The 18,147-nt window shown below is 54.0% G+C and overlaps 1 protein-coding gene across 2 annotated transcripts; it reads right to left on the bottom strand.

Annotated features, from left to right (window-relative positions):
- Nucleotides 1–23: 23 nt before the first annotated feature.
- CALU (calumenin) lies at nt 24–13,003 on the bottom strand. 2 transcript variants are annotated; one of them, XM_057425474.1, is made up of 7 exons: nt 12,936–13,003; nt 9,035–9,271; nt 5,478–5,671; nt 1,535–1,701; nt 1,301–1,361; nt 645–844; nt 24–475 (listed from the first exon to the last, which is right to left on the bottom strand). In XM_057425474.1, the coding sequence occupies exons 2-7, from the start codon at nt 9,253–9,255 to the stop codon at nt 371–373; spliced, it is 948 nt and encodes a 315-aa protein (XP_057281457.1). In that variant the 5' UTR covers nt 9,256–9,271; nt 12,936–13,003; the 3' UTR covers nt 24–370. The 2 variants fall into 2 exon arrangements, with proteins under 2 accessions (XP_057281457.1, XP_057281456.1); XM_057425473.1 differs by lacking the exons at nt 5,478–5,671; nt 12,936–13,003 and adding an exon at nt 5,214–5,407.
- Nucleotides 13,004–18,147: the final 5,144 nt, after the last annotated feature.

Genomic DNA, 18,147 nt, shown 5'->3' with positions numbered 1-18,147 from the left:
TCTTGGGAGGAGGAGGAGGAGGAGGAGGAGGAGGAGGAGAAGTTCCTTCACGTCACACGGAACCCTCCTAGTATAAAACCCAGACAACGTGGCTCAAACCACCAGAGAATGAGTCAATCTAAAAAAAACACCCCCCAAAAACCCCCAACTGAACCCCAAAAGCGCCGTTAAGAAGCGTTGGGTCTCCCAACGGCATCTCCCCATCCCTTCGGGAAGGAAGGAGGAGATGGAAAGAGGACGGGAAGAGAGGGTTTCGTTGGCGACATTGCACCTCAGTGCCTGACCCCACCGGGCTCGGGAGCCCCCAAATGTTTCTGACCATCAATCCCAGGAATTGGAAGCAATAAATTACGTGGGAATGGCTCCAGGCTCAGAACTCGTCGTGTCTCACCAAGGCCTCCCCGAAGTCCGTGGCCTGGCTCCCCACAAACAGGTCGTACTTCTCCACGATCTCCTCCTTGGTCAATTTGCCATCCTGCAGGGAAAGAGGGATATTCCCATCCTCAGCCCTCCATCGCATCCCATTTTCCCATGGTTCTCCCTTCTTTTGGTCTACCAAACCCAACTCAACCCCTCCATGGATGCTCAGCACAACCCTGGTGGGACACCCAAGCGTCCTCCTCACACCACGGTGCCATTCCCACCTTGTTCTGGTCGGATTCGTAGACAAGGTGCCGCGCTTCCGCCTCGGCGTGGTCGTAATCGGAAGGGAGGATCCAGTCTTTGGTTTCCTCTTTGTCCATCCTGCCGTCGTGGTTCTTATCCCGGAATTCCACAAACTGCTCCCGCTCCGTTTTCACCCACTCGGGTTCGTCGGCATCACCGTCGTGGCTGTACATGTCACCTATAGGACACAATTATCTGCTTGGACACCATCCCAACACCTCTTCCCAAGGGAAGAACCACCGCTGAGATGCCTCTGTTGATGGACACGTTGACAAGATGCCCCCTTCCACCTTCAAGTATTCACTTTATATCCCTAAATCCCTCTCCAAACCCACATGGAAAGGAAAGCAGCATTTCTCCTGATGTATTTTGGAGTTAGCAGCCCCGCACCACGGATAAATCCCAAGTTTTGGGCAGATATAGCCACCCCTCTGGGATCTGGGAGCTGCTTTTCCCACCCTGAGCCCCCAGTACCAGGATATAACACAGGAATCCCACCATGAGGTCAAAGCAAGGTCTAAAGTCAGGAGGTCAAGAGAGATAAAATTCCAAGGGGGGAAGGGATGGGACAGCACATTCCAGCAGCAAATTTCAGGCTGGATGAAGCAAAGAAGGGACAACAGTGATATCTCACCTATGTACTCCTCCAGGTCAATGAAACCATCTCCATTCTTGTCTATGTCCTCCATGGTTTCCTGCAAGGAGAGGATGGTGGGTCCCATGGAATCCCCCTCCTTTCCCAGCACTGATCCAGCCACAGGATGTCCAAAACCCCCCAGTATCCAGGATCTTACCACAGGCCAGCTCCTGGTGCCCACCCAACCTTCTCCATCTGCTTGCTCAGTACCAGCAGGACGAGGCCACCCACCTGCACAACAATGTCCTTCATGTAGTCGTACTCCTCGGGGTGCAGGAAGGCCGTGAACTCTTCCTTGGTGGCCGTCAGGTCCCCATCCTTGTCGGCCAGCTTGAAGCGCCGCTCATCCCGCACCATCATCTGCTTGTAGTTGAAGCCATCGTCAGGGTCCGGGTCATCTGAGGGGAAGAAAGGAGCCAGGGGTCAGCTTGGGCAGGGGGAGGTGGCTCATGGGCATGAGAAGCACAACACAATATCAGCAGCGTGACGTGAGGCTCCTCAATGCAACTTCAACATCCTCAATGCTCCTCAACCCAACCTCAACCTCTTCAACGCAACCTCAAGCTCCTCAATTCAACTCCCTCAACCTCAACTCAATCCCGATGTCTCAATGTCCTCCACTGAACCCCAAACTCAACATCCTCAACTGCCTCAACCCAACCCCAACCTCAATCCCAGTATCTCCAACTTAACCTTCTCAACCCAACCCCAACATCCTCAACGCTATCTTAACATCCTCAACTCAACCTCAATATCCTCAATGTCCTCCACTGAGCCCCAACCTCAGCATCGTCAACCTTCTCAATCCAACCCCAACCCCAACATCTCCAACTCAACCTTCTCAACCTAACTCCAACATCCTCAATTCAACCTCAACCCCAATATCCTCAATGTCCTCCACTGAGCCGCAGCCTCAACATCTCCAACCCAACCTTCTCAGCCTAACCCCAACCCCAACATCCACAACTCAAACCCAACATCTCCAGCTCACACTTCTCAACCCAACCCCAGCATCCTCAATGTCCTCCTCTGAACCCCAACCTCAACCCCAACATCTCCAACTCAACCTCAACCCAACCCCAACATCCTCAACATCCTCCACTCAGTTCCAACCCCAACATCCCCACCTCAACCCCCTCAACCCAACCCCACCCTCCTAACCCCTGTCCACAGCAGCCTCACTTTTATCTGCCAGCAGCTACCACATCCCTCCTGCACCAGCCCCAGCAGGAGCTGCCGGGAGCAGCATTCCCAGATCTCTGCTGGACCCAGGGAGCCATGGCAGGGTGGGGGGGGGTTATTTTGGCTGTCACGGGCCCGGCGGCTCAGCCCGGGCTATTTCTGGAGCAGAATGTGTAAGGGGATATTGCTCCAAAGCCCGGGATCCATCACCCACAGCAGGAATAGCTGGGCACATATGGACACCCGATATAGCCACAGCGACAGCAGGATACCGGCAGCAGCTTTGTTTGGGAAGCCTATAGGGAAAAGAGGGATGGAAGAGGCTGGAGCCGAAGGTGAAGTTAAGCAAGAGCCAAGGCCTGGACTAAGATCAGGCTCAGTCCCTTCCCTGTTTTCATCCAGTACAAAAGGGGGGATTCAGCTGCTCTAAAGCACAATTAAACCTCATGTTTCCTATTGTATTCCCGAGGTTTCACCCCAAAAGCAAAGGAAAACCATAGGATTGGATTGAGCTTTAACTGAGAAGCGAGCAAGATGCTGGTTTAACTGGATTTGGGGCTTAAGCTGCCCCCAAATACTTGGAATTTTAGTCTCTCTGACCCTGGTGGCACAAGGGAAATGTCTTCCAGGGCAGGTGGAGGGATTGAGAGCCAGGGAATGACTCTGGAGCAATTCCACAAGCTCCAGTTTTATAGGAGAAACAGGGATATTTGGGGTTTAGCAGCCAGCAGTGAGAGCCTGGGGGGGGCTGAAAGAGGGAAAAAATATGTGTTATTATTATTAGAGTTCCTATTTTCAGGAAGTTTTAAAGGGAGTTTCACTCCCAGATGCAGCTTTGGGACTCTTTTCACTTCAGCATCACATTTTATCTTTGGATGCTTGGGAATGGATTGAAACCTGGCACCAACTTGCTCTGAGCTGCTTCATCCCGACAACGGGTGACTAAAACCATCCCAAATCCACCCAAAAGCATTGCTCCAGGATGACAAAAGGCCGGCATTCCTGCAACCCTCAGCAGAGCAGCAGAGAGGGAGGTGCCTCGGCTCCCACGCGCCGGGATTGGGATGTGCTCACTCCAGGCCGGGATCAGAGGCCTCTTGGCCGCCTCTCAACTCTCCCGAGGTATTTCCAGAGGCATTTCCAACGCTGCTCTGGGTGGAGAGGGGAGCAGGGAGGGGAGAGCTTTGTGCTCTGCTCCAGCAGAGAGGAGAGGTGGAAAAGCGATTCCAGCTGATACAAGGAGCGTGGAAGCGTGGCATTAGGCAGGAGAATGGGGAGATTGGGATGCTCCCAGTGTTCCATATGGGTAAAATACGTGGGAGCAGCTTGATGAGCATGTGCCAAGGGCACTTGGCAGCAGACACCAGGCCTTGGTGGCACCTGAGTGCCCTGAGGCACTCCCCTCTCTTGCTATTGAAGCTTAAGAACTGGTTTCCTCATCGAGGCTCTCCTCACTAAGGGGGTTTAACCCATTAAGGTGGGGTTTATGAAGGACTGTACACCCCCAGCTCATAAAACCCACTGCATGGACCCCAAAAAGCACAATCAAACCATCCTAGGACCTTTCCTCCTGCTTGAAGCCTGGATTTAGAGGAGGAGATAGGCCAGACCTTCTCAACACCCAACTAATGGATAAGAGAAGCTGTCCCAGCCCTGAGGAGCTCAGTGAGACCTGGTGGGGTTTTGGGGGGCTCATTTCTCCAGCCAAACCTCAACTTTCCCCCCAGTTCCTTCCAAAGGAGCCTAGAAACAAGGATGATGGATGAGGCAAGAGCCTCCATAGGTCCTGCAGAGCATTTGACCATCTTTGGCAATATTTAGTCAATGAAAACCTTATCTCATGCTCTCAAGCTGGAGCTCATCACACCATATATGTCAGCGTTCCAAGAGGCAGGAACAACTGGCAGAGGAGCTGGGAGAGCTTCCTCATGTCTTAACCCCCGAAGAGCTTCTTCTTACTTCACTCCTTGGGGTGGTTTAAGTCCTCATGGGGGCTCCTGACCTGACTTGGGTGGCAAAACCTACAAGCTCTGTGGATAAGGGGGATAGGGGGATATCCCCTTGATAAGGGGAAGGAGGGAGATGTGCACAAGGAGAAGACTCTTTGCTAAAGATCTTCCAACGATTTAGGTGGAGACACCCAGAAAGAGGCTTCTACAGCCAGGGGTTAGTTGGTGTCTCTCTGCAGGGGCTAAATGCCACCAGGAGCTTGAAATTCAGAAGGAAGAAGGTGGAATTTAGATGGGATCTGAGGGAGTTCTTCACTATGAGGGTGGTGGGACACGGAATGGTTTGAACTCCAGCTGCCCCATCCCTGGCAGTGTTCAAGGCCAGGTTGGACACAGGGGCTTAGAGCAACCTGCTCTAGTGGAAGGTGTCCCTGCCTGTGGCAGGGGGTTGGAAATGGAGGAGTTTTAAGGTCCCTTCCAACACAAACCATTCTCTGATTACATAATTCCATGCCAAGAAGCACTCCACAAGGGCCTTGCCCCCAACTGAGCGTTGAGCTCCATTCCATAGTGAAGCACATCAATAAAGCAGAGTTAAAGCCACGTGCTGATGCCCAACTTCACTCAGGGGATGGTTTCTCCCCCATCTTTAGTTTTCCCTTTGATTAATGCCACCAGAAGGTCAATTTGGAGTTTTGGGAGGGGGGAGGCTGGAGCTCCTCATACCTCTGCTTTATTGATTCGAGCCCACCACCAGCCGGGGCCACCTCGTCCCTTACCGAGGTACGTGCCATACGTCACGTTCCTGTACTCATCCCAGGAGATAAATCCATCTTGGTTCATGTCAAACTCCTGCCACTGCCGTTCCACACTGTCATACACGTATTTCTTCTGGGCCTTCTTAATCCAGGCTTTGAGCTCCCCCTCGGTCACAAACCCATCCTTATCCGTGTCTATTTTAGCTACAATCACTCTACAAAAACAAAACAGCAAGTTTCAAGCGCCGGCTCCATACAGGTTGTATCCCATGAGTAGGAACCTACCTAAGATGTAGCCGTAGGTGGCATTTTTATACTCCTCCCATGAAATAAGGCCGTCCTCATTGAGGTCGTGCCCCTTCCACTGCCGCTCTACGTCCTCGTAGATCCACCGTTTTTGGGCAAACTTAATCCAGGCTTTGAGCTCCTCCACCGTTACAAACCCGTCCTTGTCTTCATCTATCTTACTTACAATCTTTCTGTGGGGAACGCAGAGAAAAATCCAGCACAAGTTAAAGGAAATGAAGGGGTTGGGTCTATACGGACAGGCCAAGGTGGTTCATCCCCATGACCACATGGAGAACTTGTCTGTACAAGTAAGGAGTGGCTGAGGTGGTTGAACCTCCTTTGCTCACTGCTGAGCACATCAGGGGTTGTGCTCTTTGGGAATGAGGTGTTTTAGGGAGGAATGTTTGCTCCTTAGACCTTGGGAAATGAATCTGTTTACACTTCGGGGTGTTAGTGCATGAGAAGCTCAACAGAATCCATCATGTGCTGCACCCCCCAGAGCATGAGCAGCAGCTCAGGGAGGGGATCCTGCCCCTCTGTTGCGCTCTGGGGAGAGCCCCCCTGCAGTCCTGATCCAGCTCTGGGGCAGCAGCACAAGAGGGACGTGGAGCTGTTGGAGCGAGTGCAGAGGAGGCCACGGAGATGCTGCGAGGGCTGGAGCAGCTCTGCTCTGGAGCCAGGCTGAGAGAGCTGGGCTGGGTCAGCCTGGAGAAGAGAAGGCTCCTGAAGGGGAGACCTGAGAGCAGCTCCAGTGCCTAAAGGGGCTGCAGGAAAGCTGGAGAGGGGCTTGGACAAGGGCCTGTAGGGACAGGCCAAGGGGAATGGCTTTAACCTGCCAGAGGGGAGACTGAGATGAGCTCTTAGGCAGAAGCTCTTCCCTGTGAGGGTGCTGAGGTGCTGGCACAGGGTGCCCAGAGAAGCTGTGGCTGCCCCATCCCTGGCAGTGTTCAAGGCCAGGTTGGACACAGGGGCTTGGAGCAAGCTGCTCTAGTGGAAGGTGTCCCTGCCTGTGGCAGGGGGTGGAGCTGAAGGAGCTTTAAGGTCCCTTCCAACCCAAAACCATTCTGCGAGTCTAAACTGGGAAGGAACACAAAGGCTGTCTCTGGGGCTGAGCACACCCTCCCAGGGCACTGGTGGGACACATCCAGGTCCAATCCCACCCGTTTATCCTGAGGCAGAAACCGGAGCCGCTGGCACGGGGCCGCTGTTATTTATAGCAGCAGCTGTGAGGGAGGAATGTGGATCCATAGGCAGATGCACACGGGCCAGGAGGGGGGAGAGGGTCTGCTTCAGCCTCACCATTCCTCATGGTTTACTCCTAGGAGCAGCCGTGGGGTTTGCAGGGTGCGGAGCCAGCACAACACATCACAGTGCTGGGTGCTGAGGCCCAGAGATGAGAGCTCCAAAGTGTTCTTATCACAGAAAGCAAAGCCCACAGATGGCCCAAAGGGCATTCCCAAAAGGTGGAGAACTGGGATAAAACCATTGCTTAGAGAAGCGTCTTTATACTCCATTTAACCAGTTTGATGACCACAATTTAACCCGTTTGATGACCATGCACCGTGTTTTGGATGCCAGAACCACTTTAATACACATTATTCCTGACTGGTGGGCATCATCCTTCTCTGGATTATCCCACAATGGGCTCTGAGGACTGGACTCCCTGGGGAATTTCCCCCAGCTGCTTCTCGGTGTTAAATCAGAGCCATTGTGGTTTCTGTGATACCAAAGCGCGCAGTGGTTGCAGCAGCAGGAGGTGACAGAGCAGAGGCTACACCAGGAGGCTGGGACAGGGGCAGATACCACATGAACCCACTTTTTGTGGGAATTCTGGCCAGGAATGATGGAACACAGCCCCCAGCTGCAACCTAAGGGGCTGCTGGGCACCGGGACAAGGCTACATTGGAGCAGAACCAGCCTTCGAGCTGGTCTAGCGGCTTCGTGCCCAAGCCCGAAGTTCCCAGGCCGGTTTCCCAGGGCAAGAGCCACCAAATCCATGAGTTTTAGGCAAAATAATCCCGTACTCTAGCACTTTGGTCACGGAGGGAGGGGGTGGCAGCAGCTGCTCTGCAGGGCAGGCAGCTGGAAGGAAGGAAGAGGATTCGTGTGCTCTGTGCTATCACTGAGAAACTCAGAGCATTCCCAGAGCGTTGCCTTGATCCTGAAGCTTTTAAGGAACAACCAGAGCAGGGGAACGCTGTTCTGAAATCCCGATGACCTCACGAAACAGGGAAAAGAGCCACAGTGAAAGGAGCCTGGAAAACCAGGTCCTTCCCACAGCCTTAAAGCCACGGCGCCATCAAAACATTCCAAGTGGAAAGTCTGAGGCAGCCCCGCTCCCAGCTGCCAGCTTGTTCCAGGAGATAACTCAGCAGAACAATGGAATTACAAAGCGTGGAGCAGTGAACACAGCCTCGGGGTCAGGAAAACAATCCGGGGAGGGGGGGAATTCCCAGTGTATCCCTATATCCCAGAGCAACATGTTGCCCTTTTGCATCCGCTCCGGCTTTTAGGGGGAGGGAGAGCTTCTTTCCAAGCTGTTTTCCTTGTAAAAAAACACCTGGATTGTCAATTTTGAAGTTTCGTGGCTGATATGGACAGATCCAAAGGGGTTTTCCCAGTTTAGAGCCTCAGGGTAGGGGGGAAATTCCCATTCCAGCCTCTAGAAAAGCCTCTTTTATAGGAGGTGGCATTGGCTTTGCCTCACCTTTATCATGAGCCAGCAGCCTGGACGGTCCATATGGATGTTAAAGCACATGGGAACGCTCAGGTTTTGCCTGGCAAATCCAGGGCTGGAATTAGATGAGCTCTAAGGCCACTTACAAGCCAAACCGTGGGGAAAAAAATAGGGAAAACAGAGGGAAACCAGGCAAAACTGGAGGGTTAACAGGCAGTTTGGATGGTGACAAACCAAGACCTTCAGCCTGACATGGTGAGGAACATCCCACCACAAAGCCAAGCCTTTTCCAAAGGTTTAAGCTTTCCTAAAGCCATTGGGAACAACTGGGAGAGCAGCTGCTGTCGGGAGCACAAAGGAGGAGGTTGTAGTGCTCTGGATCCAGGGATTTGCCAGGGCTGGAGCTGGGAGTCTCCAATAACCCCCGCTGCTGATGGCTGCAGGTGGGAAGGGGGGAAAAAACACTGGAGGAGAAGTCAGTTTTCAAGGGATTGCCTGTCTTCCCTGACTTGTGGCTCTCCAGCTGCTTCCCAAGTGGGAATAACAACATACAGGAATCCCATGGGCCTTCCAGTGGTAACTGGAGCCCTGTGAGGTCATGTGGAGTACGGCAAAGTGGGGGACGCTTCATATCACATGGAATTCCTAAGGTTTGGGGGCTTAGGAGCAAGTGGGAATGGTTGGGATGACTCAAATTGACCTTGAAGGCCAAGCCCAACATCTCCAGTGGAGAACTCAGCACCCTGCATGCTAAAATGATGCTTTCATGGGTCTACCTGAGACAGCTCAAGGTGCAAAAGACAGAGGTGAAGGCCAAGGTGAGGGTCATGGCCCAGGTGATCCATGCTGGATCGGTTCCTTCCCAACGTGGCCTTACCCCAGCCTCTCCTTGCTCTCCTCCGGCGTGAGCTGGTCGAAGGTCTTGGCCTCATCAGCGCCCAGGAAGGCATCATGGTCATAGTCGAAGCTCTGGGCATCGTCATGGACCTTGTCGCTGAGCTGGGGCTCGTGGTGGACTCGGTCCTTCTTCTCCGTGGGCTTGGAGGAGATGCAGAGCATGGACAGAGACAGGCACAGCAGGAGCTGAGGGATGCTCATGGTGGCTCCGAGGCACCTGCGGGACAGGGAAGATCCAGAAGGTCACTAAGGGAGGATAAAGGAGGGATTCTGGCATCAGAATGGGCAGAGATGAGGGGTTGGTGCAGGATGAGTGGGAAAAGTAGAGTTCATCCAGGTTTTGCACGCAAAGTGAGGCGTTACTGTGGGATATGTCAGGAAAATGATGGATTAATCTGGGTTATGTGGGAAAATGATGACTTCATCCAGTTTATATGGGAAATAAAAAAGGAATTAGTCCATAATTATCCAGGTAAAATGAGTTAATCCAGGTTATGTGGGCATAGTGATGGATTGATATGGATTATCCAGGCAAAATCATGATTAATATGGATTATCCAGACAAAGTGATAAATCAGTGATTATCTGGGAAAAAATGATGGATTAATGGAGACTCTATGGGAAAAATCATTAATCCAGGTTATCCAGGCAAAGTGATGAATTAGTTCAGTTTATGCAAGCAGAATGAGGAATTATTATGGATTACCTAGGAAGAAATGATGAATAGATCCAGATTATGGGAGCAAAATGATTCATTAATATTGATTATCCCAGCAAAATGACGAATCCAGGTTATCCAGGCAGAATGATGGATTAATCCAGGGCATGTGGGCAAAATTCCTACAGATTTACCAGGTAAATTTATGTACAGATTATATGGGAAAAGGATTATTTAATAGAGGAAACCTGGGCAAAATGCTTATTTAAGTCAGGTTATGGGGACAAAGTGAGGAATTAATGGGGATTATCCAGGTAAAGTGATATGTTAGGACAGATTATCCAGGGAAAGTGATGAGCTAACACAGCTTATGTAGGAAAAAACACTGAATGAATCCAGGTTACCCAGCCAAAGTGATGAATTCATTAAGGTTATGTGGGCAAAGTGATGAATTAACACAGGTTAACTGGGAAGAACAGTGAATTGATCCAGTTATGTGGACACAGTGATGAATGAATCCAGGTTATCCAGGCAAAGTGATAAAATAATCCATATTATATGCTCAGAACAATAAAATTAATCCAGTTATGTGGGGAAAATGATGAATTAATCCAGATTACTGGTGCCTGGTTACAGATAACACAGGTCTCAGAGCTTCCTGGTGCCCATGGAACCCCTCTGAAGTGCCCCATCCCACCTCATTCTCCACATAGAATTCCATTGGTGTGATCCTGCCCCAAAACTGCCTAAATTGATATTTTCCCCGGTGGAAATGAGAAGTTTAAGTGTCCATGCAGCTCAAATCACTCACAGAGGTCAGAAAGGAGAAGCAGGAGAGGGGGGGGAAGTGTTTCTAATGGAATAAAAGGAGTTTCCTGCCACGAGGGGTTACTCTCGGTGTGAGGGCAAAGGAATTCCTTTTATTTAAGTCATTCCCATTAATCTGTGCTTGGGATGAGGTGGAGGAGTCCACTGAATCCCCAGGGATTTATCCAGATGCATTTATCTGCACAGGCTGAGGCACTGAAGGAGAGAAGCCAAATGCTGAGGAGGCTGGAGCATTGCCAGGTTTCCTGTTGGGAAAGCTGGAAACCAGGAGGAGAACCCAAAAGCAAGAGGAATCTCATTGCCACGACGGCATCCAGCAACGTGAGGATGCTGAGGGGAGAGGGATGGGATGAGGGTGGAGAGCTAAGAAGAGAATGAGGAAGGATATGTGGAGCCAACCAGAGGGGGAATTATGACATTGGATGTAGGGACAGGACACAGTGAATGGCTTTAAATGGGACAGCAGGGAGAAGATCTTCACTATTAGGGTGGTGGGACACAGAGAAGCTGTGGCTGCCCCATCCCTGGCAGGGTCCAAGGCCTGGTTGGATGGGGCTTGGAAGGACTGGAAAGGAAAGGGGATGAGGAACAACCCTCTTTGCGATCCAAGCTCAATCCACATGGAAAACCCACAATTCCCATCCACCTCTGATGCAATTCAGCATGGCCATGACCTCGGGAATGCCACCAGATCTGTATTTACACACAGCCCAGGCTCTGGCTCGCTCTGAGCACATCCCAGTGCTGAAACCTCCTGCTCGTCCCAAGAGCAGCCCGGCCTGGAGCGTGGGCTGACCTGGAATACTGGAAAGAGCCTGATTTCTATCTCCAATGTCCACACGGAGCAGCCTGGAGATTGCTGAAAGGGACAACCTGACCTCAGAGCCACATCCTGGCCTGGTGCCAGGCGCTGGGAGGCAGGAGCCTCATCTCTGCAGGTGGAAGATGCAGGTTTAGTGCTTGGAATGATGAAACCCCCACAGATCAGCCCATTATGCATCATCAGTTCACAGTTGTGCTGCTCCACCAATGGGATTGAGTCCCAAGATCCCAAATTTTCCTTGGAGCTCTGTGGTTTAGGAAGCAATGAGGCTTTGAGGGGTGTTACATGTTACTCCACAGGGAAGCAAACCACAAACCAGGGATATGGTGGCAACGCTTCCCCCTGTTCCCAGATAAAAGGGTCTTGGCAGCAAACCACAGGGAAGTGGGAAGCAGCAATTAGCAGTGGGAAGTGTTCCCTTGGAGCAGGGTCTCCCGAGGAACTGGGGACTGTGGCTGGTTTGGCTGAGATGCTGCTGGAGAAAATGGGATTCCATGCTGGGCTTGGGGTTGATGTGATATTCCAAGTGGATTCACAGGTGAAAACCCCTTTGGAAGCCTGGATCCAAACCTGGAAGCCCAGCTAACCTCATGGAATAAAGCCCTACAGAGGAGAGAATTAGGCTGAAATTTGGCAATTAGAAGCTAGTTTGGCTTGGAAGAGGTTCAGGCTGTCAGGTAAACCTGGCTCACCAGACAATGGGCTGAACTGGGGAATTCCAAGCATCTGTTTTGGCTTGGAAAGGGTCTGGGCTGCCAGGTAAACCTGGACCACCTGCTAACTGGCTGGAATATGGGAATTAGCCCCTCTTTTGGCTTGGAAAGGGTCTGGGCTGCCAGGTAAACCCAGGTCACCTCTGCAGCGCCCGTTACAACCAGCCACAGCACCGAACGGCCAGGGGGATGCAATGGGAGACACGGTGGGGGGTACACAGAGCCCTGCACCGGTCACAGCTCCTTCGGAAGTCCCTTTGATAAGCTATCAGCAGCGTGTGGTGTCACCAGCGGCACCGACTGAGGCCTTATCTCCACCCATGGGGCTTATCAGGCGCTAAAATATAACAGGGAGAGGGGGGAAACCCCATTTGCACCCCAAAACAACCGCTCACAGAGGAACAGGCCGGGCCCCGGTTGGTCACACTGAGGATGATGGACGGCGGGGGACGAGCCCCCCACACCCCCTCTGCAGCCCGTTATCCCGGTGCTGGATGGGGACACCGGGATCAGGCACCTGGGCCGGGGTTCCAAGATGAGGACGGACCCCGTCGTTCCCCCGGGATGCTGCAGGGACCCGCGGGAGGGAGCAGCCGGCTGCTCTGCCCCCAGTCCCTATGGGAACAACACTGGAAATGGGGTGCGGGGGTCACACAGCGATGCCCCCCCCCGCCTTGTTCCCATAGCGACCAGCCCCGGCGGCGCTCCGAGGCCCAGCGCGGCCGGTCCCGCGGCACCGCTCGCACACAGCGGCCCCGCAGAGCGGCCCCGGCCGCTGCCTTCCCTCCGAGGGCCGCGTCCCGCCCTCCCCGGCCCCGCTCCGCTCCGCTCCGCTCCCGCCGCCCGGCCCAGCCCTCACCGTGACCGGAGCCGCCGCCGCCCGCTCTGCCTCAGCCGCTCCCGCCGACCGGAAGCAGGCGCCGCGCCACGCCGCACGGAACCCCCCGACACCGCGCGATGACCAATCAGAACGCCGCTCCGCCTCTCCCGCGGCTACGATCCGCGTTCTCATTGGTGGGTTCAGCTGTCCATCCTCTATTCCGCCCGCGGACGTTGATTGGCTGGAAAGCGCCACGTCCTCACCCGCGCGCCGGCAGGCGGCCACGCCCACAGCTCTGGCGCGCTCCTCACCGCGCATGCGCCGCGGGAAAGTTGGCGCGGGGGCGCGGACTGCGGTGGCGGGAAAGGGGGTGAGGCGCCACGTTGTGCGGGTGGATGGCGATGGAGGCTGTGGGGTCCAGGCATTAACACTGACCAGCCCATCACCAAACCGTAGCCATAAGCACCGCATCCCTGCCCTAAAGACCCTGAAGTGGTGGTGACCCCACCACAGCCTGTCCCAGTGCTTCACTTCCCATTCCATGAGGAAATGTTCCATAATCTCCAGTCTAAAACCTCCCTTGGTGCAGGTTGAGGCAGTTTTCTCCCATCCTGTGTATAGAGTTGAGTCACCTCACGCTGCTTTGTGTCTGTTCTGTCTCTAGCATGTATGTATCCCATTCCATGTCCCATAGCAATAGAAGCAACAGACTCTGGGCTGCCTCTTGGAATCTCTAGGGAATGGGGATGCTCTCCTTTGTATCCCATTCCCTGCCCAGAGACGCCTCCAGACCCATGGAACCTACTACCTCCTTCATCCTCCTGCCTCTCCCGTGTCCCTCCCTATCCCCATTCCTCTCCAAAGCCCCTTCCCTGATGGAACCGAACACAAACTCAACCCCAGCACTTTCTTTTGTTTTATTTGGGAAAAGCCCTGGAATTCAGGGTCAGTTTGACTGTGTACCTGCCCTAAAACCCTGTTCAATGTGGATCTGTGCTGTCCCATCCCTGGCAGTGTTCAAGGCCAGGCTGGACGGGGCTTGGAGCAACTTGCTCTAGTGGAAGGTGTCACTTCCAACCCAAACCATTCCCTGATGTTTTGTGTCTGCCTTCAGCCTGTTCCCTGGCCCTGCTCCATGTCATTCCCAGAGCGCAGGTCCATGGCATGGAGCCCATCACGAGCGTGTGGTGACTGCATCGATCCCAAAAATAGCTCAGGAGAGTGCGCAGGGATCCAATGCCGGGAGCCGGGAGCCACAGCCCCATCACTGCTGCGTGACCCCATCAGGAGGGAATGTCTCAGTCTAGCACATCCCCCCAGCAGCATCACATCACCATTTCACTCCATGACACATCCCGGCTCCCAGTCCAAATATCAGCGTGGATGAGGTCAAGCCTTAATCCCGTTGGATGCGGTTCAGGCGATGAGACGCGTGTGTCCACATCAGCACTGGCTCCTCTTGGAGTCACTGGGAAGAAATAGGCACTTTCCAGGGCATGATTCATCTCATCCCGCAGCAAATGCCTAAATTAGGGCAGAGGAATGATCCCAGAAGAGCTAGTTTCTCTGGAGGGAGCTGATCCGCACCATCCCTGGCAGATCCTCATACCAGATAGTGCAGGACGCTGAGATAATTCCCACCAGGATCAAGCTGACACATTAAATCCCATCCCAACCATTAGGTCATGGGCTCAAAGGGCCAGTGTGGAAGTTCCTTAAAGCACTCAACGCTTCATCCTCCTTTGGTATCTCTGGATAGCGGAAGATCTCAAGGAGATAATGGGATGTGTAAGGATACATCCCTGTTCCACACTGGGGGTTAATGGTATGTGGTGAACCTGGTATGGGATCAGAAGATAATGGGTTAAAACTGGTTTAGATTGGATATAGGGAGGAGTTACCCTGTGAGGGTGCCTGGGACAGGGGAATGGGATGATGGAGAAGCTGCCCCATCCCTGGCACTGCTCAAGGCCAGGTTGGACACAGGGGCTTGGAGCAAGCTGCTCTGGTGGAAGGTGTCCCTGCTTGTGGCAGAAGCTAGAGCTGGAGGAGCTTTAAGGTCCCTCCCAACCCAAACCATCCCAAGATCCATTCTGTATAAGAATCCTGGTTTTCCAAGGACTGATCACACATTGGACTCTTCCAGAACCATGGAATCAAGAGCACATGTTACTGATTAACTGGCTTTTCATTTGTCACCGTGTTCACCTCTGCTCTGGGCAGCAGAGGGTTTGGACGCATTGACCTTGGTGCCTGGACAAAGCAGAGGGAATTCCATCATCCCATTGGCGTATCCATCACCACCCCCACCCCCCCAGCACCAATCCATGGACCTGGCTCAGGTGCTGGTTTCAGCTCAAAATCTTTGTGAACCCCTAGAGAAACATCTCTGGAGGTGAATCCATGATGGAGAGGGACCAGGAGCCTCCTGCGGGCTGACCCAGCCCAGCTCTCTCAGCCTGGCTCCAGAGCAGAGCTGCTCCAGCCCTCACAGCATCTCCATGGCCTCCTCTGGCCTCGCTCCAGCAGCTCCATGTCCCTCTTGTGCTGCTGCCCCAGCGCGCTGAGCCCCTCACTCAATCCCCAAAGTCAAACCTGATTCATTCCCGATGTCTATGGAGCAAACACTGCCCCTAAACCACCTCAGTCCCAAAGAACACAGTGAGCAAAGGGGGTGCCACCACGTCAACCATCCCTTGGTTGTATGGATGAGTTGTCCATGCGGTTGCATTCCCATCACTGGGATTAAACTGCCTCAGTTCACCCCAACAAGAAACCAACATATAAGACTGCCCAAACACACTCCAGTGGCTCATTCCTGGTTTATTTGGGAATAAGGCTCCTGAAGGGGAGACCTTAGAGCAGCTCCGGTGCCTAAAGGGGCTGCAGGAAAGCTGGAGAGGGGCTTTGGACAAGGGCCTGTAGGGACAGGCCAAGGGGAATGGCTTTAACCTGCCAGAGGGGAGACTGAGATGAGCTCTTAGGCAGAAGCTCTTCCCTGTGAGGGTGCTGAGGCGCTGGCACAGGGTGCCCAGAGAAGCTGTGGCTTCTTCCCATGACGCCTGTGTGACAAAGCCTGAACCCAGAGCCAGGCCCTTGGCTCCTCCTGGGATCCACGTGGATAAATCCTTGCTCGGATCAGCCCCGTCACCACGCTGGCACTGGTGGGGGGTTATAAATACCCTCCATGAGCCGTGCCAGGAGGTGCTGAGAGGGGACAAGCACAAGCCCGCCCTGGGAACAGGCACAGAACAACCCATGGGATCACGGCATGGGATGATGGGAAATTAAAGCTCCTCCAGTTCCAACCCCTGCCACGGGCAGGGACACCTTCCACTAGAGCAGCTTGCTCCAAGCCCCTGTGTCCAACCTGGCCTTGAACACTGCCAGGGATGGGGCAGCTTCTCCATCACCCATCCCAGTGTCCCGGCACCCTCACAGGGATAACTCGCCTCTGATTTCCCATCTCAACCTCCCCTCTCTCAGCTCGAACCCATTCCCTGCTCTGTTCCAGAGCCTGGGGGTGTCGGAGGAGCCAAAATCCCGCTGCCCGGAGCCGGGATGAGTGCAGGCTTTAATATAGCCATGAGCAGCACATCCCAGGGTCAGCGCCCGGGGGCATAGGAATGCCCCAGCTAATCCCGACGGCTATTTAGGGAAGCAGAGCAGAAGGAGGCCCTTTGCACAGCGTCCTGGCATTCCTCCGCGTCCCGCCTGGCTGCATTCCCAGCCCGGCACCCGCTCCTTCCCGGCCGCTCCGGGACCAAACCCGCACGGATCCGGGATGGAGGGGAGCGGGCCCTCACCCCACAGGCACTAACATCCATAGGGATGGGTGAGGAGCGGGTCCCCGGCCGCTCCTCCGCCCTCCCGCGGCGCTCGGGGCAGTGGGATGATCCGTCGGGAAGGCATTCGGAGCCGGTGATCTCAGGGAGCAGCAATGCGAGGGAGCTGCCAACGCGCTGCTGGAGCCCCGGGAGCGCCGCTTCCACAGGGAGAAATGTCCTTGTCCGTGCACGGAGCCGTAACCGGGCACTCGGAGTGGGGCTCCGGACAGGGGATGAGGGTGGGAATGATGCTTCCAGCTCATCCCTGCTCCCACTGCGAGCAGGGTGCTGAACCCCCCAAATCCCTCCCGCTTCCCATCCCAAACAGCTTGCTGCAGGCACAGTGGAGGGGAGCACGGAATGAGTGTGAAATGCCTGAAACTTGGATTAGGATTTGTTTTCCTGGGTGGTTTTTTAAGGAATAAAGGAGTTCTGTGCTCTTGACCTTGCCCCCTCCACTGGGACGCGTCCTCTTCCCGATGCTGTTGAATGAAGCTGCCTTCCCATGCTCCGGGGTGTTGGATTTTCCCATCCCCTGGCTCTCTGCTGAATCAGGGATCTTAAGCCAAAACCAATAGAGAAAACAGGGAATTCCTGTTTCCGGAGCAGATTGATTGAATTAAAGCCATTTAAATCATTCCAGTGAATCTCCAGCTAAACCCTCCAATGAATCCCAGCCCGTAACCGTGGTGTTTGCCTGTTTTAATCAGTTCCTTATGGATACTACCAGGGAGCAGCGACCGGGATGTGCCCACATCCCGACGCAAGGGATGGGAATCCCCTGAGGCCAACCGTGTGTCCCCAGAGGGGCCATCCCAATGCTGCAGGATACCCTGGACTCAATCCATGGATCCCCTCCTCCACCTCTGGTGATGAGGAGCCAAAGCAAAGCTGATCCAGTCTCCCTCTCCTGGAAAACTGGGATATTTCTGCATCATTTCAGCCTCTCAAGCACACAACACCCTTAAGGAGCTCTTTGCCGTGGTGCTTCCATGTTATTCCTCCAAAGGGAAGACAGCAGCACCCCAGTGGCACATGGGGTCTGGTGCTGGTGCCTGCCACATGGGGACCCCTCTTGGTGCTTCCTGACTGAGCTCATCCCTTAAATCAGCGCCGGGATCCGGCCTTGGGATGGATTCAGCCGCCGGGAGTTAAACACAAGCAGCTCCTGCCCATAAAAAGAAAAGGGCTTTGGGCTTGGAATCACGGAGCCGCGCACGCAAGCAGCGGGGAATGCTCCCGAAGGATGGGTGCTGGGAGAAGGGACCTGGCACCGGCCTCACAGCGGGGCTTCATCCCTGCCCTCCGAGGGGGAAACACGCTCAAAGCTTCACTTTGTGTGATTCCACTCTTCGGGAACATGGTCCTGCTGCCCAACACGCATCCCGGACCTGGGGTTAGGACTGTGGAAGTGGTGGTGTCCA

The sequence above is a fragment of the Pezoporus wallicus genome, unplaced genomic scaffold (assembly GCF_028554395.1).
Source record: "Pezoporus wallicus isolate ANWC-B61680 ecotype Strahan unplaced genomic scaffold, APGP_CSIRO_Pwel_v1 contig_4722, whole genome shotgun sequence".
Taxonomy (NCBI): Eukaryota; Metazoa; Chordata; class Aves; order Psittaciformes; family Psittacidae; genus Pezoporus; species Pezoporus wallicus.
The sequence above is the reverse complement of the archived record's forward strand: the minus strand, read 5'-3'. Positions and strand labels throughout refer to the sequence as shown.